At 40.9% G+C, this 26,823-nt stretch overlaps 4 protein-coding genes across 10 annotated transcripts in view; 3 read left to right on the top strand and 1 right to left on the bottom strand.

The window, feature by feature from the left end:
* tiam2a (TIAM Rac1 associated GEF 2a) overlaps window positions 1-5,826 on the top strand; it is a 92,625-nt gene extending 86,799 nt beyond the window's left edge. For all 3 annotated transcript variants that reach the window (XM_042332759.1, XM_007905496.2, XM_042332758.1), the window contains exons 23-27: window positions 721-779; window positions 1,302-1,407; window positions 2,840-2,927; window positions 3,568-3,725; window positions 4,374-5,826. In XM_042332759.1, the coding sequence (XP_042188693.1) occupies window positions 721-779; window positions 1,302-1,407; window positions 2,840-2,927; window positions 3,568-3,725; window positions 4,374-4,999 (1,037 nt within the window). In that variant the 3' untranslated portion in view covers window positions 5,000-5,826. The remainder of the gene's footprint in view (window positions 1-720; window positions 780-1,301; window positions 1,408-2,839; window positions 2,928-3,567; window positions 3,726-4,373) is intronic.
* tfb1m (transcription factor B1, mitochondrial) lies at window positions 601-24,436 on the bottom strand. 5 transcript variants are annotated; one of them, XM_007905492.2, is made up of 8 exons: window positions 24,276-24,353; window positions 22,814-22,959; window positions 20,895-21,046; window positions 19,932-20,040; window positions 19,118-19,269; window positions 16,509-16,628; window positions 8,480-8,607; window positions 601-764 (listed from the first exon to the last, which is right to left on the bottom strand). In XM_007905492.2, exons 2-8 carry the CDS (start codon window positions 22,941-22,943, stop codon window positions 746-748), a joined length of 810 nt encoding a protein of 269 aa, XP_007903683.1. In that variant the 5' UTR covers window positions 22,944-22,959; window positions 24,276-24,353; the 3' UTR covers window positions 601-745.
* LOC103186446 (claudin-20) lies at window positions 10,268-11,829 on the top strand. Its single transcript, XM_007905487.1, has 2 exons — window positions 10,268-10,945; window positions 11,806-11,829. Exon 1 carries the CDS (start codon window positions 10,286-10,288, stop codon window positions 10,922-10,924), a length of 639 nt encoding a protein of 212 aa, XP_007903678.1. The 5' UTR covers window positions 10,268-10,285; the 3' UTR covers window positions 10,925-10,945; window positions 11,806-11,829.
* A 521-nt stretch (window positions 24,437-24,957) lies between the features above and the next one.
* Window positions 24,958-26,823, top strand: part of LOC103186449 (potassium/sodium hyperpolarization-activated cyclic nucleotide-gated channel 1-like) — a 45,315-nt gene continuing 43,449 nt past the window's right edge. Inside the window, exon 1 of the mRNA XM_007905497.2 lies at window positions 24,958-25,047. The gene's annotated coding sequence lies outside the window, so the exon portion shown is untranslated. The remainder of the gene's footprint in view (window positions 25,048-26,823) is intronic.

Here is a 26,823-nt window from a genome sequence, read left to right as displayed (position 1 = left end):
CTGGGTTGGAGATGAAATGGCAGCTCCTAGTAATGTCCAGCTAACCAGCCCCCGGTCTGAATTCCATGCTGAGAATGTTATGCATCTCTCTCTCTCTCTCTCTCGCTTCTCCTCCAACCCACACCCACCCCTCCACATACACACATACATAATTCATGTTGGCTGCATAAGTGGAGCCATTACATTGGGTCTCCACAACCCCTGCCCGGCTCGCCCCACTATCGGAGGTCGGGCTTTCAGCCTCTCTGCCCCCACCCTTTGGAACTCTATCCCACAGTCCCTTCGCCTCGCTTCCTCCTTTGCCTCCTTCAAGGACCATCTCAAGACCCTCCTCTTTGAGCATGCCCTTGGGTCACCCTCCTACCCTCCCTGCCCTCAACCCCTCCTGATTGCAACTCCCTGCTTGGGTCCAATCCCTGACTGTCCAGCGCCTTGGGACGTCCTCCTGATTTGAAAGGCTCTGGTAAACTTAATTTATTGTTGTTGTCTTCTACTGGAGGGTTTAGATTCACTGGCAGACGTGAGACATAAAAATATTTTATACCAAATCTAGATTTATTCAACTTTCTCTGAATCAAAATAGTATCTCTTTCTGCCTCTCTCTCTCTCTACCTCCCTTTTAAATATTCCAGTTGACATTCTCAGTCTTTCCGCTTCTGATTCTTAACGAAAATATCTTCCTTAAGCCAGTCATTGAACTTTATCTCTTTTGTTTTCCAGTCTTCAAGCGAGCAGTCATACTGGTTTACAAAGAGATCTGCAAACTGAAAAAGAAAACGGTAAGTGACAAAATTACCTCTGTGACCTGCTAGCTCCATATGAACCTGTCCGCTCCCACCGCTCGGCAGGCTCCAGCCTGCTCCACGTTCCCCCGCCCCGCCCGCCCCACCATTGGCGGTCGGGCCTTCAGCCTCTTTGACCCAACCCTTTGGAACTCCATCCCACAGTCCCTTTGTCTCACTGTCTCCCTTCCCTCTTTCAAAGCACGTTTCAATACCCTCCTCTTCAACCGCGCCTTCGTCCAGCCTCCTACTTCTGCCCTCCCTCTCTCCACCCCCGATCCCAACCCCCAGCTCGGGTCCAAATTCCTGACTGTCCGGCACCTTGGGACATCCTCCCGACGTGAAAGGCACTGTGTAAATGTTGTTGTATTTATAACTATGCTGTTCTAACAGTAGTTTATTTTCAGTATTGGTTCTTTGAACTCTGATTTATTCTAGATTGCGGGTAAAAATATTGTTTCCTAACTGTGGTGCAATTTGTTTCTATTCCTTTCTCTTTCAACCACAACAACTATTTAGGCAACTATTCCACGATCTGCTTATATCCACGGTGATATCGACCAGTTTAAATTCCGATGGTTAATCCCACTTTCCGCTCTTCAAGTCCGACTGGGAAATGCTGCAGGTAATTCGTAGATCTGAGGCGTTGTTGCAAAGAGCTTCATGTTTGTTGTGCCTCTGACTCCAGACTGACAAATTAAAGGGATCAGGGCCAACCAAGAGAGAAACTGTTTCCTCTGGTGGGGAATCCAGAACAAGGGGGGCATCAGCTTAAATATAGCCAGGGTATATAGGAGTGAAATCAGGAGGCAGTTTTTCACCCAAAGGGGAGTGGAAATCTGGAACTCTTTCCCCCAAAAGGCTGTGAATGCTGGATCAATTGAAAATTTTCAAGACTGAGGTGGAGAGATATTTGTTAGGTCAGGGTATCATGGAACAAGTGTGGGTAATTGGAGTTGAGGTACAGATCACCCATGATCTTATACAATGGCGGAATAGGCTCGAGGGGCTAAATGGCCTCTTCCTGTTTCTAGGTGTCTATGTTTCTAAAACAGGAGTACGAAATTGCAAGTGACAGATTATTTTAAAAAAGTAAGTATATTTGTTTTTATTTCAAATATGTATTACAAGAGGTAGCCATGGAGCTGTGGATAGAGCTGCAACTTACAGAGATCAGGAGATCATTATTGGTTTGAATCTTGGTCCTTGTTGAGTATTCTGGTCTCAGCCAGGCTGCATGAGGTTAAATTGGCCATGGACTTCCCAGGATCAGATCAGAGTCCTGTAGCTCAGTGGTTAGGGCTCTCGCCTCGCAAGGGTTCAATTCACAGACAGAGCAAAATTTTGGGCAAGTTTCCTTACTCCACACTCCTGTTTACCTGGCAGTAAGTAGGAACCTGGTTATTAAACAATTGGCGGATCAGTTTTCCAGGGTAATAATCCCTTACGTATCTAAAAAAAGATATTTTCAGTCACTCAATCCATGACCGTTTGTGGGACACTGCTGTGCGCTATTGGCTGCTGCGTTTTTCCCACAAAGCATACAGTTACTTCATTTTGCAGAGTATTCTGTGAAGCGCTTTGAGATGTCTGGAAGACGTGATAAGGTGCAGTATCAAGAATTATTACTATTATCAGTATGGGGGAAATAGCCAGGGATCCTGCTTTAGCGCCCTCTACTGGTACACGTGGTCAGACCAACTTCTTCAGTAACAGTACAATGTTGACACTCGCTGTCGAAGCTCACAGAAGAGCAATGGCTTGGGTTGGGAACCCAAGGCCACAAAGCCCCAGGCAAAGGAGACTGACCAGACCAGCATACGCTAGAAACAATTATAAATAATTCAACACACTCGTTTTTTATTTCCAATTATTTGTAGCTTTTATGCATTAACTGTTGTAAACATTTCTTTGGAAGCCTCTCTGACTTGCAGCCATTATCCTGGACTGACTCCTGTTTGAGAGATTGTGGAATTTGGTCGGTAGTGGAATTATTTCTAGAAGAAACTTTTCTTTACAATAATCGGTGTCTTTATTCCTTCATTTTCGCGGTGCAGGAACTGATACTAACTGCATTTGGGAATTAAACCACACTAAATCTGAAATCGAGGGTCGACCTGAGACAGTCTTTCAGCTATGCAGCAGGTAAGCTGAAAGTTATTATTCGTTCTCCAATTATACCGGAAGGATGTGAAAATTATTTTTTGATCTACTTATGCACTTCATTTTTAATACTCCAGAAATTGTGTTCCTTGATAAAGCTGTATTTTATAAAAGATGCGTGTCCCCTTTATAACTATCCCCTCGTGAAGTCCTTTGGCTCAGTAGTTAGAGCGCTTGCCTCGCAAGCAAGAGGAACTGGGTTCGATTCCCAGGCAGAGCGAAACATTGGGCAGGTTTTCCTTACTCCACACACCTGATTGTTAAATCGTTTGGCGGATCACTTTACAGGGTACAAATCCCTTTACATTGTCTCAATCACTCACTCAATCCATGATTGTTTATGGGACACTGCTGTGTGCAATTCGCTGCTGTGTTTCCCCCACAACAGATACAGTCAATTCACTTTACAGTATAATCTGTGAAGTGCTTTGTGACGTTCTAAAGACGTGATAAGGCACTATATTAGTACAATGATTATAATTTGTTTATAACTTAAAGGAAAAATGACCTTGTGTTCTTTAAAGCTTTGAATTGCTATTAAGGTAAATACAATTAATTTCAGTCTGAGTTGGGTGTCTTGCTTGCATCAACTGATACTTCATTTACTTTCTCTCATCTTTAGGGACCCAGAGGGCAAAACTAATATCATCAAGGCCATTCGTTCAATCCTGAGGGAGAATGTTCGGCGTCATATGAACAAGTCAGAAACATCAATTGAGAAACTGACCAAAGATCGTCTCGCCCCTCTGAGATGCCGAGTGCCATCCTCTGCCAGAATTGGTTAGAAATGTTCCTTGGTGTATTTGTTAGCATGTCAAGATCTATGTAGTAACAAGTTATGATATTGACTAACATGTACATGTACTATCCTGTAGCTTAGTAGTTAGAGCACTCGCCTCACAAGTGAGAGCATCTGGGTTCAATTCCCGGGCAGGGTGGAACATTGGCAAGTCTCATTACTCCACACGCTTCTGTTTACCTAACAGTAAGTAGAAACCCGGTTGTTAGTCGATTGGTGGACCACATTTCCGGGGTTAATAATCCCTTATTTAAAAAAAATTTGATCACGTAATCCACAACTGTGTGTGGAGCACTACTGTGCGCATTTGGCTGTTGTGTTCCATTTACAGTATATACAGTCAATTCACTAGAGTATATTCTATGCTTGGATAAGACACAATATCTAATGAAAGGATTATTATTATTATAACAAGTTATGATTGAATTCAGATGAAAATGGAAAACATTTTCCAAAAAAAAAATCCTGACTGTCCAAAGGGTTCAGGTAATGACACTTTGTAAATAAACTAAATAAACACTTCGCTGGTCCCAACCATTTTCTTTTCTGAACTAATTCCATCTCTTACTCATGATACTCATAAACAGGGAATTTAAAAATTCTAACCAATGCAATTTTATTTATTTTAGCATCAACTCGAGCTTCAAAGCTTTTCAAACTCTGCTCGTCCTCTACCTGGGGTCAGGACCCCACGGGGCGCAACGCTGTTGATTCCGACGAGTGCAGTCTGAGCAGCGGAACTCAAAGCAGTGGCTGCCACACCTCAGAGAGTGGACCTGAACACAGCAATCTGCCATATCCAAAGCAGGAACACACAGAGGAGCAACAGGGGGAGGAGGTGAAGGAATCTGATATTCTGAGTGATGATGATGATGATTACTGCAAAACTAAGAACACATCTCCCACTGATGACATTGAGGTGCAGTTTGAGAAAATGCAAATTGAAATTGATCCTAGAAGTGACGGGGAGCAGGCCCCGAATGAGCAACTGGATACAGAGATTGATCAAAGTGATCATCCCAAGCTCGTAAGAGGCCATTTCTGTCCCATCAAACGGAAAGCAAACAGCACAAAAAAGAACAAAGGGAACTTGTTGTTTATGCATGAACATAACCGATCTCTAGATAGTCAATCTGATAGTCCAAATGTAGATCTGAACTCTGTGCTGGAGAGAGAGTTTAGTGTGCAGAGCCTTACTTCGGTAGTGAATGAAGACTGCTTCTACGAAAACGTGGAGACAGCTGAGGAGTCTTAGCTTCAAGGTCTCAAGTGGGTGTTGCTCTCTACAAAGTGATCAGAACTCGGGAAATTTATTATCTTATCTACACGTAAGTCTCCTAACTGTCCTCTTTGGTTTTGAAAGTAGACGGAAAAGGCTCGGTAAATAAGAGCAATGCTTAGTTTTCCTTATTGTTGTCTGCACTAAGACCACAGTTTTAGCTTTAAGAAGGTAGTTTTTTAATTTGTTTTCGTTGAAGAAAATATTAAGTACAGAGGAATTTTTAAAATTTATTGTCCATTATAGACAATAGAGCTATTGTTTTGGTTCTCTAATACAATGTTAAATTTAATGGTTTGCAAATAAGGCCCGGTAGTGAACATAGAACGTAATGTTTCCAAGAAAGGTCAAATTATTTTAAGAGACTGTAAATCTTAATTTTATTTATACATGGAAAATATTGGTTTACAATAGCACCAGAAAATTGAACAAAAGTGGGATTTGTCAAATTTTTGTCGTTTTAAAATGCCTGCCAATGCCGCTTTTTCTATTTTTGTGGACATTTTCTGTGTTTGCCAAGGTAAATCCGCTGGTGACACATATAGATCTACCTATTTAACATAGTCCAGCACTACAGGCTGTGGTTAGTCTGCAGTAATACAGATGTTTGCATACTCGATAGTTTTTTTCCTGTAAATAAGCATTGAACTTTGTGTATATTGTAATTTTATGAGACCTGTCTGCATTGTAATATTAGGTTTAATTTGTATTGGGTTTAATTTTGTATTCTGTTGAACATGACTACTTGATATTCAATATGCTGCAAAATGCTTGTGTGGAATAAATATGCACAGTGTATTCAGGAAGCTGTGTGTGGTTCTTTTTGATTGCAATGTAATTGAATATCAAAAAGCTGGCCTTGTTATCCATAGTTCAAAGCTTATTATAATGGAAGCAATGAGTCTTGATCTAATTAAACATTTACCAAAAATGCTCATTTTGGTCATCTCTAGCCACCTATCAAATTCAAACGAGCTTAATCATTCTAAACCCAAATTAGAGATGCAGGTTTTACTGGGCCTGGCCAGTCATTTTATCCAGCCCAAGGCTATTTCCAACGTCTACTCCTTCCCGCCCCGTGGATGTCCTCCGAGGGCAGCGTCAGGAGCCAGCGATTGGGAAGAAGCACAGCGCAGAAATAATGCCGGCTGTCATTGCAGTGTGTATGCAAACTGAGGCAAAGGCAAGTGTCTCATTCTCCACCACATCCTTATCAGTCGCTACAGATTGAGGGAAGATAGGAGGTGGAGGAATGAGGGACAGAGACTGAATGAGAATGTGTGTGTGATTGAGACAATGTAAGAAGGGAGAAAGAGTGCATGAGTGAGGGGAACAAAAAGCGAGGGCATCGTTTTGTGGTTTACTGTCAGGGACAATTGTAGCCTCTCTTGGCCAACAACAACTCAAATTTATATAGCGCCCTTCATGCGGTGTGGCGTCCCGGAGAACCTAGAGAACCGTTGACATTCTTGGTTCTAAAATCCAGAATAAAATGAAGACGGTACCTGGTGTTGCAGAGTTGAATCAGAGCTCCCAAGAGTAGGAATCATTTCAGATTACAATCCTTGTATTGCTAAAAAATGAGGTGTGAGTTTGGAAGGTGCAGAAGAAACAATTCTCCCAAAGTCATTCAGGATAGTTTAAATAAATTTTAACTGCTCTTTTAACCCACTTATTACTGTGTTCCTCATCCTCATGTTTAAGACCAAGCTAATATTTCTCTTTAATAATAATAATCCTTGCATTTTATATAGAGCTTTTCACGTCTTCTAGACTTCTCAAAGCACTTCACAGAATATGCTGTAAAGTGAATTGACCGTATATTTGTAGGCGAAATTGTGGCCAGCATATTAGCCGTATATTTCTGGTCACTTGAGGTACACTGCCAGACTAGATTTCACTGTCAAGATTACTTTAGCTTCATAATTTGCAGCCAAATCATTAAAAAATGACATCACCACAAAAGTATCTTTCAGCAATATAATTGATACTTTCAGAAATCTGATCAAAAAGCACAGTATGATTTGATGTTTAATGTTAAAATAGTTCAACTGCCATTCATGACATTTTATCCAGTCTCAGGTTCCATCTCCGCTCTGTCAGGGATGTGTTTGACTTTCCTCTGCATTTTATTACGTGAAAGCTTCTTTTGCCGTAATTCTTCTCTGAAGTTGTAAGTGAACAGATGTGGGTGTTCGGCACACAATTGTCCATATGCATCACAAAGTCTCCGAAAATGAGGTATGGAAAGTTCGACTGGCCGCAGCAGTGGGTCCACATCAGCCACGTCAATCATCTGGTCTGTTAACTCTTTCCTTTGAGATTCAGGAAATAAAATCCTAGCAAAAAGGAAAGAAGTTTCTTTTTTTACTGCCAAAGTCCCAAGTTTAGAATGTACCCTGTATTTTGGCAGGAAAGACCTGAAATCACCTGGAGCTCCATCCCAGTCCCTCCAACTTGCTCCCTCCGTTATGTCCTTCAAGGTCCATTTCAAGACCTGCCTCTTTGACTATGCTTTCTGTCATCTTTCCCCTCAGCTCCCCCCCCACCCCCCAGCTCAGGTACCAAGCCAGTATTAAGCACTTTGGGATGTCCTCCTGCCGTGAAAGGCCTATATAAATGTACATTTGTATTGTTTTGTAACCTCATCATTTTTAAGGTAACTGTAGAGGTATTCTCTTTGTGTGCTGGGGTTACCAATGTGATTCCTGGTTTGTGGCTCACTGCTTCTGAGCTGATGAATTTTCACATCAAATGATGATTCTAATGATACGTCCCTGTTGAATTTTAGTTTGTTATCTTTTCAATGGCTGTAATACCCAGTTTAAAAATAGCTATCCCACTACCAAGTTGAACAATGCGAAAGATAAGTGAGGAGTTTTATAATTAATATAACAGGAAAGAGAAAAAATGCATCTGATTTTAAAGGTCATCAAATACCAGACAAATGCCAGTGAAATGAAACTTCAAAATAAAAAGCAAACTTACCAAAATACAAGTTGTATAAAATGGCATATAATAATCGTTGCATTTGATATAGTGCCTTATCATGTCCTCGACACATCTCAAAGTGCTTCACAGAATATCCTGTAAAGTGAATTGACTGTATATTTTGTGGGCGAAACATGGCAGCCAATTGTGTACAGTAGTGTCCCACAAATAGTCGTGGATTGAGTAACCAAATTATAATTTTTTCAAGGGATTATTACCCCAGGAAAAGTGATCCACCAATCAACTAACTACTGCTAGGTAAACAGAGGCGTGTGGAGTAAGGAAACTTGCTCAATTTTTCGCCCTGACTGGGAATGGACCCAGGTCCTCTTGTTTACGAGGCTATAGCTCTAACCACTAAGCTACAGGACTCCATTTGCTGCATATTTCAACAGTCACAAAACAAGAAACATTTGCTGACCATGAAGGCTATAAAAACACCAGTGAAATGGAATTTAAACTTACGCAATTCCTCTGTGGCAGTATTTTCTCCTGAAGCTGAAGACGCATCTCACTACTTTTTCCACCAACTTGAAAGGTTGGTTAATCTGTGGTTCCATCAGAGGGGTAAAATGAATAACTCCTACATCCACCTAGAAACCAAGCAGACAATACTATTTTACTCACATCCTGTACAAATCGAATGCTAGGGGCATTCATATTTGATACATTGTCAGTTGGTTTAAATGTGTGCACCCCAAAATTAATTTTAAGTCCCACAGCCTTTTACGACTTAGTTGAGAAAATCCTACTCAACTTGACGGAGGTAAGAAACCTAAAGAAGCCTACCTTGCAGTCAAACTATTAATTGTCCAAATTGCATCCATTACCAGATTTCACCTTTGCCTAAAAAGCAACATTCTGTATTAAACAAGTTGATTATTTTCCTATCATTCGTTTTTTGATTACCACAAGTAGCTGTGATGGAAGTGGACATTAAGAAACCAATTGCTATTTGCGTATCAGCCTGCTGTCATCTCTGAGTCAGAAGGCTGTGGGTTCAAGCTCCACGTCAGGACTCTGAACTCATGTCGAGGCTGGAGGTGCCATTTCTCCAGTCTATTAAAGTACTCCTTTGATGGACTATCAAAATCCCCATTCTCTACACTCTGTTCAAGTGTCTTATTTTTTTCCCTTTAATATGATGACCCTTATGTTTTGTAAGATATAATTTATGTAAAGCTCTGCAGGGTAATATCTCCTCCTACACCAGGTGCTGCACTCCAATTAATCCATCCTCGCCAGGTTCAACTATTCCCAGTTCTTCAGCAAACTGACTTCAAGATCCTAGTTTTGATCTTTGAGTCCCTTCTTAATTTTGACCCACTCTACCACTGCAATTTTCTCCAATCTTATTCTTGCGCCCGTACCCTCTGCTCTTCTGACTCTGCATACAAGGAAAATATTCATTCCCCCATCCCACAATCAGTGACTGAGCTTTCTGCCTGCGCTCTGGCATTCTCTGCCAAAATCCTTTTGTTGCACCTTCTCTCCCTATTTTTAAAGTTTAAAAATTGAGCAAAGACCTGTACCTTTGCTCAATTCCTCTCTCCTTTTCAAGTCACTCCTTTTGTGAAGAGATTAATTCTAGGTAAAACATGCTTTTCAGAAATGATGAATATTCTCTACTATGAAATAGTGACAGATTGTTGTTATTCTTAGTCAATAAGTCTGCCCCTGGCTAAAGGGAATAAATCGTATGGATTAGAAACCGATTCCCAAGATATCTAATAATGTTAAATAAAATCAGAAACTAATGCTAGGGCTAAAATAGTTTGAGTGGTCAGAAATCTCAAAACCAATTCCCAAGATTGTTGAAACCACTGTTCAGAGCTCTGTCATAAATGTCTTCATAGGCACCCTGCCAGAAGACTTAAAATGGATATATTCTGTTCGTTTAGCAACTGAAGCTTTTAAACTGCATTATTTTGTGTTGTCAAAAGCAGACGACAGCCTGTTGCTAAGGAAAAACTGATGTCACAATGAACTACTCACACCAGTTTATAAATTCCACCCTCCGGTAGCTGTGATAAGTAGTCTACTCAGTATAGTATATTGCAGCGAACGGGCTTTGGTTTTCAGGCATCGGTTTTGTTCTGAACAGAACAATTTCTGTAAATAAATCTTTTTTTTCATTGATTCAAACATTTTAGAACAGATTTTATAACCAATATCATTCCCTTGAGCAGAGCTATGAAAGAAACCCATTAATCCATTCCGGTAATCGACAACTGACCGGGAGTCCGCAGAAAGCACGTGTCAAAGAGGATAATGGCGACAACAGGGCTGCAGGTTTTTGCCATCATTTTGTCTTTGCTCGCTTTGATAGGAGCAACTGTAGTCACAGTGCTGCCAAACTGGAAGGTCAATACCTTTGAAGGATCAAATATAATCTCGTCAACGATTCACATGCAGGGTCTCTGGACGAACTGCACCTGGACCAGTACAGGGCTCTTCAGCTGCAAGTACAGCCTCTCAATCCTAGCCCAGCCTGCCTACATCAGAGCTGCTCGAACTATGATGGTCCTGTCCTGTATTGTGTCAATCCTCGGAATCGGGTTCGCTTTGCCTGGGATGAAGTGTACAAGGTGGATAAGAGACCAACAGACAAAGAGCTGTGCCGCCATCACAGGAGGGGCGTCTTTCATTATTGCTGGCACCATGTGTTTAGTTCCAGTATCCTGCTTCACAGCCGGGCTAATCAGCCAGTACTTCAAACCATCCACCCCAGAAGCTAATAAGTATGAAATAGGAGGAGCGATATATGCTGGTTTTATTTCTGCAGGCGGCTCACTCATTGCAGGCATCATTTTCTGTTCCTCCTGCAACAAAGATCTGCAACAAGGAATGAGTCGGTCCTACAAGAGCCGGCAGCCTTCGGGACCCAAAGAAGGCCAGAACTATGTGTAAGCACAAGTCATGTACTATTAGGTAAGCCAAATAGCTTTAGTTTACAACTTTCACTGCTAGGAGGAGATGCACAAGAAGAAGAAACGTTCCTGAGTTCTGTGCTTGTTTGGACTACTCTGTCACCACAAACAGCAACGCATTTTGTGCAGAGATTGATGTCATTTGGCCAACTGTTCAACGCATGCTGTTTCAATCCGAATAATAAAAGCAGGTTTGCAGAATGCTACTTTAAAATGACTTTTTGCTCAGAAGCATAAGTGCTTCCGATGTATTAACATCAGCACTTTCAGCTTAAAGGTGATACAACTAGAAACAGCAAACGAACCATCCAAGTACGTTCTAACCAGTGTTTCCAAATACAGGATAGGCTTTTGGATTACGCATACATGATAAAAATATTTCTATTCTCAGTAAGCTTGTGTTAGAGATGTGTGTGGGGGGAGGGGAAAGAAAGCTAGAATTGTAAAAATGCAAGACGTTGCATGAATGTAATTTGAGAATTAAGGAAGGGCCCAGAAAATAGTGTCAATTTATAACTTATTCATTCAATAAAAAAAACTATTGCAATAATGGCTGTGTAGTACCATTTTTATATTATGATGATTAAAGGCGCATAGAACTAGAACTTTTGCAGGCACAAGCAAGCTTGTAACACATGAATTGAAAGCCCTGTTACCAAGATCATTGATCATTGCCAAGTTTCAGTAACTTCGACTACTTCAAAGCATTAAGTTTAGGATCTTTGTCCTGACCTTCATCATAATCTTGCTACACATTCCATACATCAGCTTGGTCCAATCTTGTGGTTGCCAAGGGTCAGATGCCCTATTTGAGAAACGTCCGCGGACCACAAAAGCAATATTTTTGTGTTTCACCTCCAGAAACAACATTTACACAACGCCTTTTTCAAGTTGGAAGGATGTCTTAAAGCACTCGACACCGCCGGCTGGACACCGGAGCGTGGTGGCATGGTGAGGTGAGAAGATATGAAGGGGATAATTTCAAGACCAATTTAATAATTTAATGCCCAAGACTATTTCGAACTTCGGGCCACCCAGTCACGCCGGTGGTAGATAAGGATACCCACTTGCCTTCCCATCAGCTTTGGAGGAACTTGATGACAAACTGCAGCAACGGGCAGCTTTATTTTGACTCTCAACCGACAACTCCTTCCATGAGAGGACGCTTTACTGGGGAGGGGGAAAGCGGCACGTGGGCTGCCTGGAGTTAGATATGGGCTCAAGTTGGATGAAATTGCGGGTGGGTTGCGGGTGCAGTAAGACCACCCAGATATACGTAATCATCTCCAGCCCTAAGAGTCCAGCAGGTTCTCTTCATTCTTTAGAATTTTGTTTATTCCTTGCTCTTTACCTGATGAAGCGGGTAAGCTTTCAACAGGCTCCTCGAACTCTTCAAAAACCACTTCATGCTACTGAAGTGGTACCAGCCTTTAAAACCTGAACAAAATCTTTGACTCGCATTTGAACAATCGATTTAAGTCTCAGTCTGTCAAGTCATTTCCACATTTGCCATGTTATTTCTAACACTATATTTGTCAAGCACTTTGAGATGTTTTACCTGAAAGATGCTGTATAAATCCCCATAATAATAAGTCAAAGAATGGCAAGGGTGAACTGTACAGAAATGAACCACAGCGAAATTCTGATCTCTAGGCCCTGGGATAAGCAGTCATTAGTTATGTGCCTACTTGTCACTCACTATCCTAGGAGTGTATTTTTGAGATACTGTACTTTGGGTAACTAGTCAACTCTGAAAAGTTCAGTAAAACTAGTATAAATCTGATCTGTATAAATCTTATAATTGCAAAGGTCATACCCAAGTCCCTATGAATTTTACATCACTCATACTTTGCATTAATTATTAAATGTACAGTCCCAATATGGTGCCTGAAGCTGGATCAATAGAATCATTCAAGGGAATTGCATAAGGACATAAGCAAAATAAATATTAAGGGATATGGGGGATAGCTAGAAATTGGGATTAAAAACACAGGTCACACAATGACTTCCTTTTCTGATGAAATACCGGGTTCTGTGTTGCAGTAAAATAACTTAAAAGTTTGGTGCAGACATCCAATGCTTAGCACAAATTGTTGTAACAAGTGACTTCACTGGAACTGGTACAGGAGAAGACAAAAGTGTTTTCCAATTTGCTAACAGAAATACGAGAATCTATAATAGGAGACATTTTACAATAACATTCTGATAAATTCTGCTCCACAATATTCTAACCTTACAAAATTATCTGTCAATGCAACACCACACAGAAGAAAAATGAAGATAAATGTTCAATCTGGAAATATCAAATGAACTAAGGCTGACAGTACAAACGAAATGTCAAAGTCACCATTAATCCATCTTTCTACATCTGCCCCTTCTGTGCTCAGTAACAAAGCCAGCTCCCGATTGCCCAAGTGTTTATTATTCATTCTCAACACAGCTGCCTGTGCTTTCCAATGCCTGCTTTTAACTACCATGGTTACGGAATTCCTTTTACAGCATTTACTCATCAGTTGGAAGAGCATTACCATTTATGGTACATTGCTGTCATTTTCTAAACAAGGATTTAAGATTCATTTCAATTACATAATTAAAATTAAAAAGTTGTGTCTGGACAATCTCACACTAGTGCTTCTCTTCTTCCCAAGTGAAATTAAATCAGCTAGTTAAATTAGCTCTGTATAAATCATACACTCCATGATAAGTTACTACCAAATTATTGTACTGCTAAACATTAAATGATGATCCTTTTGATAAGTGTTTATGTTTACCCTGAAAAAGTATGCGTTTTAAAAAATAAATTCAAGAGTCCTGGGTTTGAATCAGGACTATTTTATCAAACCTAGAAGATGGAGTGACCAGAAAATGTATAGTAGTTGTTATGAGATTTGTTTACTTTAAAAAAACATTCTACAGAATTCTCACAAGAATACTCTTGGGTCTTGGTCAAAAGATTTTAAGTTCTGCTACTGACATTAGCTGTGGTCAAGAATGGTAACTTTCGTAAATTTAAGCAGATGGGGAATTTCATGTAAAACAGTCCTATTATACATGTGTGCCTGTGAAGATACTTTACAATGGGACTAGTTGGTAGCTCTTTCAAAGAGTCGGCACAGGCACGATAGGCCAAATGCTATAAAATTCTATGAATGGTTTGCTCTCTATCATCCCTATGGTATACCATACATGTTTTAAAGTGCAAGGAATTTATAAAATATTTTTCCCAGAATTTTTATCTTTAACCACGAATGTGAGCACCATTATAGTTTACAAAATGAATGCAGCATGTTATATTTAATAATCTACCTTTGAGTGGTAGTTTCTCCGATAGCACATCAAGCATTTATTTATTTATAATAATCCTTGCATTTGATATAGAGCCTTACCACATCCTCGAGACGTCTCAAAGCGATTCACAGAATATACTGTAAAGTGATTTGACTTGTATACTTTGTGGGCAAAATGCAGCAGCCAATTGTGCAGTCATGGATTGAGTGACCAAATTATTATTAATTTATTCTGAAGCGATGATTACCTTAGGAAAAGTGATCCACCAATCGATTAATAACCAGGTTCCTACTTACTTCCAGGTAAACTAAGACGTGTGGAGTAAGGAAACGTACCTAAGGTTTTGTCCGCCCTGAGCTGATAGCAAGATGAGACTGAAAGGATTACCGTTTAAAAGAGCCAACTGATACAATGAGCCAAATGGCCTTCTTCTGCAAATTTCTATGGTTTTATGGCTCCCGGAAATTGGAATCAAATGTTTGATTTAATCAAAATTACTAAAGTACCGAGTCAAAAGAGTTAGTTAATTATTTTTAAATAATACTTCAAAAATGTGTCTCAATTAATGTTTCAGTTCAAACACTGTCCAGCATATTACTATAATCTATATCCATATTACTTTAATCTTACTTTTAAAAAGTAATATTACTTGTATATTACTATAATCAGATTATTTTCTAGAGGGGGAGAGATTCGATAGTGTTAGTGTTCAGAGGGATTTGGGTGTCCTTGTACACCAGTCTCAAAAAGTTAGTTTGCAGGTGCAGCAGCAACTCAGAAGGCAAACGGCATGTTCATTGCAAAAGATTTAGAGTACAAGAGTAGGGAAGTCTTGCTGCAACTGTATAGGGCCTCGGTGAGACCACACCTAGAGTATTGTGTGCAGTTTTGGTCTCCGTATTTAAAAAAGGACATACTTTCCCTAGAGGGGGTGTAGATTCACGAGGTTAGTTCCTGGGATGAGAGGACTGACCTATGAGGATAGGCTGAATAAACTAGGGCTATATTTTCTAGAGTACAGAAGAATTAGGGGAGATCTTATTGAAACATATAAGATTCTTAAAGGGTTGGATAAAGTAGACACTGAGGGACTGTTTCCCCTGGTAGGAGAATCTGTAACCAGGGGTCACAGTCTTAAAATTTAATGGGTCAGCCTTTTAGAACAGAATTGAGGAAACATTTCTTCACTCAGAGGGTAGTGAATTTCAGAAGGCTGTAGATGCTCAGTCCTTGAACATCTTCAAGGCTGAGACTGATAAGAGTTTTAAAAAAGAGGGATTAGGGGATATGGGGATAGGGCAGGTAATTAAGAGTCAGGTCAGAAGATCAGCCATGATCTTATCAAATGGCAGGGCAGGCTCGAGGGGCCGAATGGCCTATTCCTTCTCCTAATTCTTATGTTCTCATGTAATCCACTTCCTAAACAGTTGTTACGGTCTGAATGCACTGCCTGAAAGGATGGTGGAAGCAGATTCACTGATTGATTTCAAAAGAGAATATAGGTACTTAAAAAGGGAAAAAAAATGCTGAGGTAAGAAGGGGAAGTGAGACTAGTTGGTAGCTCTTTCAAAGAGCCGGCACAAGCACGATTGGCCTCCTTCTGTGCTGTAAAATTCTATGATTCAACAAAAAACATTCAACTGTCATTGATTTCTTTTGATGGGGAGATGTTGGCACAGTTTAGTTGCTGACACAATTTAGTTGCCAAATTTTTCTCAACAACAGTCACTAAAGTAACTCGGGATTTTGGGTAGTATATTTAATATATTGTGATGATGTCTGTGAATTATTCAAAATCATTACAAGTTCACTTCATCGAAATGCACTAGACATACAACTGCTCATAGCACCACTCCATTGTGTAAAGCAACTTGACATGTTTCAGTGTAGTAGGAGGCTGTAATAAAGACAAGAATTATTAAAACTAACCCTTTACTGGAGCAGAACTGGAGGTATCGTATATTAACATTTTCTCCCTTTACCTTTTACTAGATCCTTGCATCTGAAACAAGCTGAAGGCAAGCACTGGATGTCCCAATCTAACTGACTGCTGTAGTAGCATGCCTGAGGTGATTTTCCATCCCTATCCCTCACTCTGCAACTTCCCCTGAGCACAGCAACAATGAGATCTCTTCATCTTAGAGCGGTGACCTACACATCAAGATTAGATATTTTCTCAAAAGGTTGAGAAAATGTTTGAGGAATCCTTTATAAATGTACTTTTCTGGCGCAATGCCAACTAGGTCTGATGTTGAAAGTATCGTGCAAAGCCTTACCTTAGGTTTTGGAACAAAGGCTCTGCCAGGAATCATAAAGCAGCTCTTCACATTACACAAGTACTGAGCCATTATGGACAGTCTGCTTCTTTGCCTACTGCCAGTGCTAGCTATAAGGCGCTGTAAAAGAAACAAGCAACAATGATTAAAACCAATAATAAACCTGTAAGCAACTGGAATGCAGTGGCAAGTGTGCATGAACCATAATAGTACATTTAACACAAAACCAAAAACATCTACTGAATCACATCCTAGACAGATACAATCAGTCATGTTTCAGCTGAATATAATAATAATAATCCTTGCATTTGATATAGCGCTTTTCACGTCGGGAGGACGTCCCAAAGCGCTTCACAGAATACACTGTAAAGTGAATTGACTATATTTGTGGGCGAACGCGGCAGCCAATTGCGCACAGCAATGTCCCACAAACAGTCGTAGATTGAAAATGACCAATTTATTATCATTTTGTTTTTTGGAGGATTATTAGGCTCTGTGTGGAGTAAGGAAACTTGCCCAAGGTTTCGCCCTGTGCCTGGAATTGAACTCAGGTCTCTCGCTTGTAAAGCGAGCGCTCTAACCACTGAGCTACAGGACTCCACTTGTTGTGGATTAGACTCATTATGGATAGCATTAATACAACAACTTGTATTTACATAGCGCCCCTCACGCTGGGTAGCATCCCAGAAGCTCAGGACCTTCTTAAACTTTTTTTTCCAAAAAGTTTAAAACTTGCTTTTCAGCTTTAGCTTTGAAAACAATCCCAGAATTCCGGGTTGTTTTAAGTTGACCAAAGAAAATTGCAAAGACTCTGGACTTATTTTGCTAATGAAATAGAGCCGACTCTATGGACTCTCAATAACATTGTTATAGCAGAAAGATACTACAATCAAATTGATCTATGCATTAAGTTAACAAGTCGATTCCTCCATCACTGTATTGGTCTGATCAACTTATTGCAGTGAACTGTACCAACCTATACGGAATTTTCGAATATATGAAACGTATGACCTTGATATCTACGACCTTGCTAATCTTTATTAAAAAAATTACTTATTGAAGCAAATTAAGTTGCGTCTCCTTGGAGCTGAATCAAGCCAATCCTCTGTGACAGTCTCCCGTCTAGTTCCTGAGCCAGGCGGGTCCACAGTATTCCAGGGCACTGCTGATGACAGAACAGCCCAGTTCATTGGCAAGACCTGGAAGGGCAGACCAGTCACTGGGAGCAGGGAGTCATCCCACTCAGCTCCTGTTAACCCTGTAAGCCAAAGCCCTAACAGATTTGGTGCTCCTAGCTGGATAACCAGTGGGAAAGCTTGCCAGACAGCAATATCAATGGCAAGCTATGCAGTTTTAGCTGGTTAAACCCCCAGCAGTTACCCCAACGCATACTCAGCTCTTGGCAACCTGTGATTAATACTTTCCAGAACTAGGTAAGCTGGATGTGTCCCCCAGGGAGAGAGTGGGAATTCCATTCCAACAATCTATCACTGGAATTTCCATGTGTTGGTGGGATGCATGGAAATCTCAGCTTGGTTTGGATACTCTTAAGCACGGTGATGGGTTTCTGCATGTGGCTGACCGAAAGAAAAGCAAATTGAGAGTTTGTGTTAGTTCATACTTCATCGCAGGGTCATAAATTTAAGAAACCCTACAGCTTCAAAATATCAACGTTCTACCTCAGCTACTTCAGTTCAATTATCAAGCCATCTTTTGCAGCAAAGCTCACATTTAAATCAGAGGCACAATATTGCACTTCTAGCATTGTTCAACATTGTATTGCATTGGAATTAACCAACCCACAGCTCGGGTCCAAATCCCTGACTGTCCAGCGCCTTGGGACGTCCTCCCGACGTGAAAGGCGCTATACAAATGTAAGTTGTTGTTGTTAATAATCCTTGCATTTGATATAGCGCTATTCACGTCTTCTAGACGTCTTAAAGCGCTTCACAGAATAAACTGTAAAGTGAATTGACTGTATAGTTGTGTGCGAAACGCAGCAGCCAATTACGCACAGCAGTGTCCCACAAGCAGCTGTAGATTGAAGTGGCCAATTTATTATTGTTTTTTTTTTCTTGAGGGATTATTATTAGACGTGTGGAGTAAGGAAACTTGCCCAAAGTTTTGCCCTGCTGGGAATCAAACCCAGGTCTCTCGCTTGAGAGGCGAGTGCTCGAACCACTGAGCTACAGGACTCCACGTGGAGTCCTGAAGCTTTTTTGTTCCTTTTTAGGAAAGTAACAGAAAATGAAAATAAGTTAAACACATTCTTCTTACAGCAAATTTATATTAAAAATACAATATCTACAATTCAGTAAATTTTAAACAATTGTGAGTTTTATCTTATAGATGACTTACCTAAGAAATAAACATTAAATTGGCCTTATGGGTATAGTTCGGGATGGTGAAAATGTGGAATAGACTACCCAGGAAGGCAAATTGTACGAACAAATTAAGAAAATTAGATAGCTATTTGAACAAGAAATTAAGCTTCAGAAATATAAGAGATAATATAGATTTTTAAGTTATTATTATTTTTTTTTTAAACACACACTTTGTTTCTGCTCCTGTGCAGTCCTATAATGAACAGAAGAAGCACCACCTCTTACCTCTGCAACTTCCTTTTGAAACGTTAGTGTCATCTGTGTTCTCCCATAGAAAAAAGGGCCAGTCTTGTTTGCCACATTTTCCAGCCATCGGATGATGAGTGGAGTGGAAACATTGAATGGAAGGTTACCGATAATGTGCACGTTTGGTGGACCTATTCATAACATTTTAAAGAGTCGTTTTTAACCTTTTTACACTTAAAACAAGATTAACACTTATAATGGTCTTCCCCAAACTAGTCTTGCTTTCAGAATAAAAACAGAACTAATATTAAATAAAATGTAATAGCATCATCCAAGTGACTATATAATAATAATCCTTGCACTTGATATAGCGCCTTATCACATCATTGAGATGTCTCAAATATATAAAATATACTGTGAAGTGAATTGACTATATTTTGTGGGCAAAACACATCAACCAATTGTGTACAGCAGTTGTAGATGAAATGACCAAATTATTATTATTTTTAAAATGTACTGATTAATTTTTTTGAAGGTTTATAACTACCAGAAAGCAATCCGTCAATCGACTAACAACCAGATTCCTACTTACTGCTAGATAAACGGAAGCATGTGGTGTAAGGAAACTTGCCTAAAGTTTGGCCTTGCCCAAGAATCGAACCCAGGTCTTCTCACTTATGAGGCGAGTGCTCTAACCATTAACCTACAGGACTCCACAATATAACATATTATATCCATATAACACAACCTGAAAAAATGAAATGTTTTTTGCAATCTGTCTTTTCGTTCCCCCTTTGAAACAGAATCAGTTCTGAGTATTATCTTATTGGAAATACAACAAAATACCTCTTACCATCTTTCCACTCAGTTTGAAGTTCCTTTGGAAAAGCCCTTTCCATTTTATAGGTCAGAATGTCTCCGTGAACAATCTTCATCTTCCCAGGAGCTGCTTCAGCCAACAACTGAAAACACATCATTAGGTTACAGAATACTAATCTTTTAACAACATTTCACAGTATAATGATTGCCCTAACATAGTAGCTGCCCTAACATTACAACTTCTTTCTAACTGGCATCGTTGGATGTGCTGTCCTACGAATGATACATGAAATCATCTGAAGTCCTATAGCTCAGTGGTTAGAGCTGTAGCTCAGGGGTGTCCTGTAGCTTAGTGGTTAGAACACTACCTGGGTTTGATTACCGGACAGGGCGAAATGTTGGTCAAGTTTCCCTAGTCCACGCCCTCTGTTTACTTAGCAGTAAGTAGGAACCTGACTGTTAATCGATTGGCGGATCGCTTTTCCGGGGTTAATAAACCCTAAAAAAGGTACTTAATCCACAACTGTTTGTGGGACACTGGCTGCCACTTTTCCCCCATGGCTGAGATAAGCAACCTTATTGTCTGTATGACTTAGTGGGGTTCATTAATAAACATGATAAACATATGATTGCTATTTTTAACAATTGCTATATCACTACATACATTATTTATGCACATCAAGACATTGGTGAAGTTGCAACATTCACTTAAAATTTGCCTAATTTTTGTGTCACAAACCAATCAGGCTACTCTTTTGTACAAAAACAGAAGCGGAATATGAGTTATTTTCAGGTCGAATACGAATTCTGATAAAAGGTCATCGACCTAAAACGTTAACTCACTTTTCTCTCTCCATATAGGCTGCTTAACCTGCTGTGTGTTCCCAGCAACTTCTCTTTTTATTTCAGATTTCCAGCAACTGCAGTGTTTTGCCTTTTACTCTTTTGTACTAGCCATCTTGTCTGTAATAACAGTCATCGTTGAACAAAGCCTTACCTGCAACCCAGGAATAAATCTGGTGTCCTTTTCCACCACCAGCAGTTGGGTAATACCAGCATTGAGAATTGATCGGGTGATGCCACCTGGACCTGGGCCAACTTCACAAACATACGAGTCCTTTAAACTCCCAGCATTTCGGACAATTTTATCTGTGAATCAGACAATAATTAAACAATCAGCTTATAAAATTGCAAAGCTTCAAAAATAACATTCACTATTGGAAGAATGTATGGATTTTACTTGTATTGACAAACAAAAAGCATACATGATCTCTAACTACTTTAGCTACAAATACATTTGTACACTTTTATGCATACATCCATTTATATAAATAGGCTTTTTATCCAACACAAAAAAGAAATTTAAGCCATCACATATTTAACTTCCTCTGAAACTGCAGTGTCTATGGAGTCCTGTAGCTCAGTGGTTAGAGCACTCACCTCGCAAGCGAACCACTTGGGTTCAATTCGCCGCGGGGCAAAATGTTGGGTAAGTTTTCTTACTCCACACACCCCTGTTTACCAAGCAACAAGTAGGAACCCGGTTTTTACTCACTTTTCTGTGAGTAATAATTCCTTCAATAAAAATTAATAATTTGGTCACTCAATCCACGACTGTTTGTGGGACACCACTGTGCGCAATTGGCTGCCGCGTTTCGCCCCCAAAGTCAATTCGCTTTACAGTATATTCTGTGAAGCGCTTTGAGCCGTCTAGAAGATGGGATAAGGCGCTATATTAAATGCAAGGATTATTATTATTTATGAGTCATCTTAAGGAAACATTAATTTGTAACAAGAAGCTAGGACTCACTCGAGGAAATATTCTGCTGTCACCAGCAAGAAGCAAAATCATGAGAAACATATTGCCACTGAAAACTGCACAACACATAGTTAGTGCACACTCTTTAACTTACTTTGGCAGCAAAAATTAGTTTGTCAAGACAGTAAAAGTGAACCTAAGCTGCGATCTTAAAGTGCAACATAAGTGCTGAGCAAGAGGTAGGAACCAGGCTAATTCCAGGGCACTGCTGATGACAGCACAGCCAGCCTGGCTCATCGGCAGGACCTGGAAGGGCAGAGCAGTCACTGGGACCAGGGAGTCATCCCACTCAGCTCCTGTTAATTCTGCAACCCAAAGCCCTAACAGGTAGGATGGTCCTAGTTTGACAAGCAGCAGGAAAGCTTGCTGGACAGCAATATCAACGACAAGCATGCGGGTTTAGCTGGTTAGACTCCAGCAGCTACCCCAGTACACACTCTGGGGTCCCCAAGCCTTGGTGACACCCAGCTGACCAAAGAAAAACTGATTCCAGTCATATAGTGACGTTAGCAATACATCAATTTTCACACTCACAGTACAATTTTTGGATCAGACTAAAAGCCATTTCGCAATATTTATTTAATGGACATTGACAATGAACACTTCTCACTATTTAGCATGCATTAGATGCAGCAACATTATTATAGCAATTGAATACCGTATATTGATAGTAACAGGTTAATTATATCACAATATAAAATCATGGTTAAAAACACTGTAGGAGCACTGGTGCGCAAAAGAAATAATAATCCTTGCATTTGATATAGCGTGTTTCACGGCTTCTAGACGTCTCAAAGTGCTTCAGAGAATATAGTGTAAAGTGAATTCACTGTATATTTGTGGGCGAAACACACTAGCCAACTGCGCACAGCAATGTCCCACAACCAGTTGTGAATTGAGTGACCAAATTATTATTGTTTATTTTGAAGGAATCATTATCCCCGGAAAAGCGATCCGCCAATCGACTAACAACCAGGTTCCTACTTACTGCTAGGGATACGTAAGATACACTTGTATGAAGCATCCACAAGAGTATGAATAAGCAATCGATAAAAAAAACACAATGATGGGGCAAAAATACAAATCCTTTAGGTTACCTGTCAGTCTTAAATCCAACAGGAAGTTCTGAGAGAGTTGCTTTTCAGCTCTGAGTTTATACAACTTTATAATTTCTCCGATCGTGGGAAGAGGTGGTAATCGGAAAGATGCAATTTTTCCCGTTGCCATATTCCAATTCTTGAGACTTGTATAGAAAAAAAAGTTACCAAACAGTTTGATTATTGTATTCAGAATACTTGGGGATTATGTTGGGGTTGGGATGTCAGCAGCAACTTTTCAAAATCTCCGAATTGAATACCACTGCCAAAGATTTTACAAAAAGGGGGTGAAAATTCTATTTTGCATATTTTCATTTGACTCAGGACCTCAATATTATAATTGAACTGATTCATCTTATAAACATTAAACTAAACAGCCACTATGTACCCTCATTTTCTGAGCTGGACTAAATTCAGTTGAGAACATTATGCTCAGAAAATAGTGCAAACAGATCAAAGTTTTGATCCTATATAATCTACTGTGAATGAATCTTCTCAATGATAAAGGAATCCAGAACATGGAATCATTAATAATAATCCTTGCATTTGATAAAGCACCTTATTACATCTTTGAGACATCTCAAAATGCTTCACAAAATACACTGTAAAGTGCAATGACTATCTATTTTGTGGGCAAAACGCAATAGCTGTGTCCCACAAACAGTCGTGGATTGAATGACCAAACTATGTTTTTTAATTACTTTTTTTTGAAGGGACTACTTGTGAGCTGACGTGAGTAGACCCCTGCCGGCCCCACTCCTAACTCGTGCCCCCCACTTCACCATCTTTGCTGGCCTTCAGTTGGTAAGGATATGACTCTCAGTTTGAATCTCACAAGCAGAAGCAAAATTCAAGCAATTACAATGCCGGTACTGGTATTTTTCAGAGCTGAAAAAAGCCAGCACCAAAAAGCTGGTAAGTGCTGGTACTGGCATTGTAAATGACACTTTGCAGATATACCGGTTTGCCAGACCAGAACCCCAGCCCCCAATGGGTCCAGCCAGCCGGGTTTTAGTGTAAATCCTGTGATTTACACTAAAACTTTGAGATGAAAGGCAATATACTAAATGCAAAGCTTTACAACAACTTGCACATAGATGGCACCCTTCATCCAGGATAGAGGCCCAGAGTGCTTAACCACAGCGTAATTTGACACCGAGCCAGTGAGAAAGAGGAGGTAACCCTAAGTAAGCATGGAGACCGCTTTTTCTCTCTCTCCCAACCTTTCTCTCTACCTCTCCGCTCCCCCCCCCATCTTCCTCTCTATCTCCCCCCATCTTCCTCTCCACCTCCCCCCCACCCCACCCTCCTCTCTACCTCCCCCCACCCTCCTCTCTACCTCTCCATCTCCCCCCCACCCCACCCTCCTCTCTACCTCCCCCCACCTTTCCCCCCTTTCTTTCTATTGAATATATCCCACTTTCCTCATAAATAACCCAAACAAGAAAATATGCAAACCTACTTCAACCCTCCGTTACGATTCGTAACGGCCCCGAAACCCCACCTTCCTCTCCACTCTCCACTCCCCACCCTTTCTTTCTGTTTCTTTCTTCTTTTCTTCCCCCCTTTCACACTCTCTCTCTCCTTTCCTTACCCGCCGCCGCCCCCACGTCGCGACCTCCTGACTGACTGACTGATTTATTGACAGGTTCGTTGCCCACTCATAACATCGGGGACTGCGTTGAACGGCCAATCAGCGGGCTGGCTGCTGGAGGGTGGGCGGGACTTCCTGGCGTGGACGAGCACGTGCCGGCTGGCTGGCGGTTGGATGCGCGCGCAGCCCGCAAAGGGCGGGGGAGGGAGGGGGGGTGTGGTTTAATGTGACCTGTGAGGAGCAACAACAACAACAAATAGCATTTACATACCCCTCAGGCAGGGGAGTGTGGGAGCTCGACCCCGAGCCGGCGGGAGGTGACCGAGGGCGCGGTCAAAGAGGAAGGTCTTCAGGCCTGACCTGACGATCGGGAGGAAGGAGCGAGGCGGAGGGAGAGAGGAAGAGTTTCAGGGCGTAGTGGCTGAAAGCTCAGTGGCCAACGGTGGAACGGAGGGCACGAGGGACGTGAAGTGGGCCGGAGCCAGTCGAGCGGAGGCGGCGGATTGTGGGTTGGGTCGGGGGGTAACCGGGTCGGAGGGATTTCAGAACGAGTGTGAGGATCCTGAAATCAATCCGTTTGGTGACGGAGCCGGTGGAGCCTGACCAGGACTGGCGTGAGGGGGAACGGAGTTTAGTGCGGGTGAGTATGTGGTCGGCAGAATTTTGAGTTACTGTAACCCTTGTTAATGGGGGGGGGCGGAGCGGAGGTAAGTGGGATTTCATTGGAGCTGAACTGGCCCCAAGGTGACGAGCCTGGGAATGGAATGTGGGAATGTCTTCTGTCTCCAGCCCAGTTCCTGAGCCAGGAGGGTCCGCAGTATTCCAGGGCACTGCTGATGACCGCACAGCCCAGACCATCGGCAGGACCTGGAATGGCAGACCAGTCACTGGGAGCAGAGTTTGTGCAGCGCTTTGAGACGTCTCAAAGATGTGATAAGGTGCTATATCGAATGCCAGGATTATTATTACTATATTCTGAAATCTGGCTCTACCATTGATTCCATTCCAACAATCTATCTCATGGGAAGCATGGAATTCCTAGTTTGGTATGGGTTTCCGCATTTGTCAGACACCCGACTGACCAAAAACAAATAGCTGCATAGCTGAAAGTAGTAACAAATGCCACAGATATGACAGATGACAGATGAATATTTGCATGGATGTCATCACCTTTTCATTAAGCTCCAGGTGAAAGTATCAAACATTGCTCAGAAATATTACAGAACCACCTTGCTTTCCTCTCAACATATTTATCTTTGAGCTATTGAAATTTATATTCATGTTTAGCTTTTGTACCTTGGGATACCAGAATAGGTTGATTGGGATACTTTTTCATATCTGCTTGGCAATACAGAAAATGCGCTATTTTGGAAAAAGTCTTCCTTTCTAAACTTGTACCAAGTGTCGCAAACCATTCAGGCTATCATCAACCATATGTTAACCTGTAGTTCCTCTACTCAGTCATGTGTATTAGCAGAAAAGAATATGGAGCCCACCACTTCATAGATGCTCATTATTGTGGAGTCCTGTAGCTTAGTAGTTAGAGCACTTGCCTCACAAGTGAGAGGACCTGGTTTGATTCCTGGGCAGGGCGATACGTTGGGTAAGTTTCCTTACTCCACACTCCTCTGTTTACCAAGTAAGAACTCAATTGTCAGTTGATAATACTAATCCTTGCATTTTGATATAGTGCTTTTTACGTCTTCTAGACGCCTCAGAATATACTGTAAAGTGAATTGACTGTATTTATGGGCGAAACACAGCAACCAATTGCACACATCAGTGTCCCACAAGCAGTCATGGATTTAAGTGACCAATTTATTGTTTTTTTTTCTTGAGGGATTATTATCAGGCGTATGGAGTAAGGAAACTTGCGCACGATTTTGCCCTGACGGGAATTGAACCCAGGTTTTTCGCTTGTGAGGTGTGCTCTAACCACTGAACAACAGGGCTGCATGCCACTGAGCTACAGGACTCCACTAATAATCCCTTCAAAAAAAATAATAATTTGGTCACTCAATCCACAACTGTTTGTGGGACACTGCTGTGCGCCATCGGCCGCCATGTTTCGCCCAAAATATACAGACAATTCACTTTAGAATATATTTTGTGAAGCGCTTTGAGACTTCTAGAAGACGTGATAAGGCGCTATATCAAATGCAAGGATTATTATTATTTGGTGCTTCCTTGGCCAAAACGTCCGATGTCCCTGCATTTGTTTTCAGTTCCAGTATCTAGAGAGAGTACTTTCAATATAAATTACATTAACAAGGAACAATAATAACTTGCATTCATATAGTGCCTATTATGTAAAAATAATTAAAAAGCAGGTATCAATTCTCGGGAACTGGTATCGAATTCTGTGAAACAACAATAAACAGAACTTTATTGGTTAAAAAAAGCATTAGCAATACAG

The sequence above is a fragment of the Callorhinchus milii genome, unplaced genomic scaffold, assembly GCF_018977255.1.
Source record: "Callorhinchus milii isolate IMCB2004 unplaced genomic scaffold, IMCB_Cmil_1.0 Scaffold3, whole genome shotgun sequence".
In the NCBI taxonomy this organism is placed as follows: domain Eukaryota; kingdom Metazoa; phylum Chordata; class Chondrichthyes; order Chimaeriformes; family Callorhinchidae; genus Callorhinchus; species Callorhinchus milii.
Note: the sequence above shows the minus strand (reverse complement) of the source record. Positions and strands in the feature narration are given on the sequence as shown.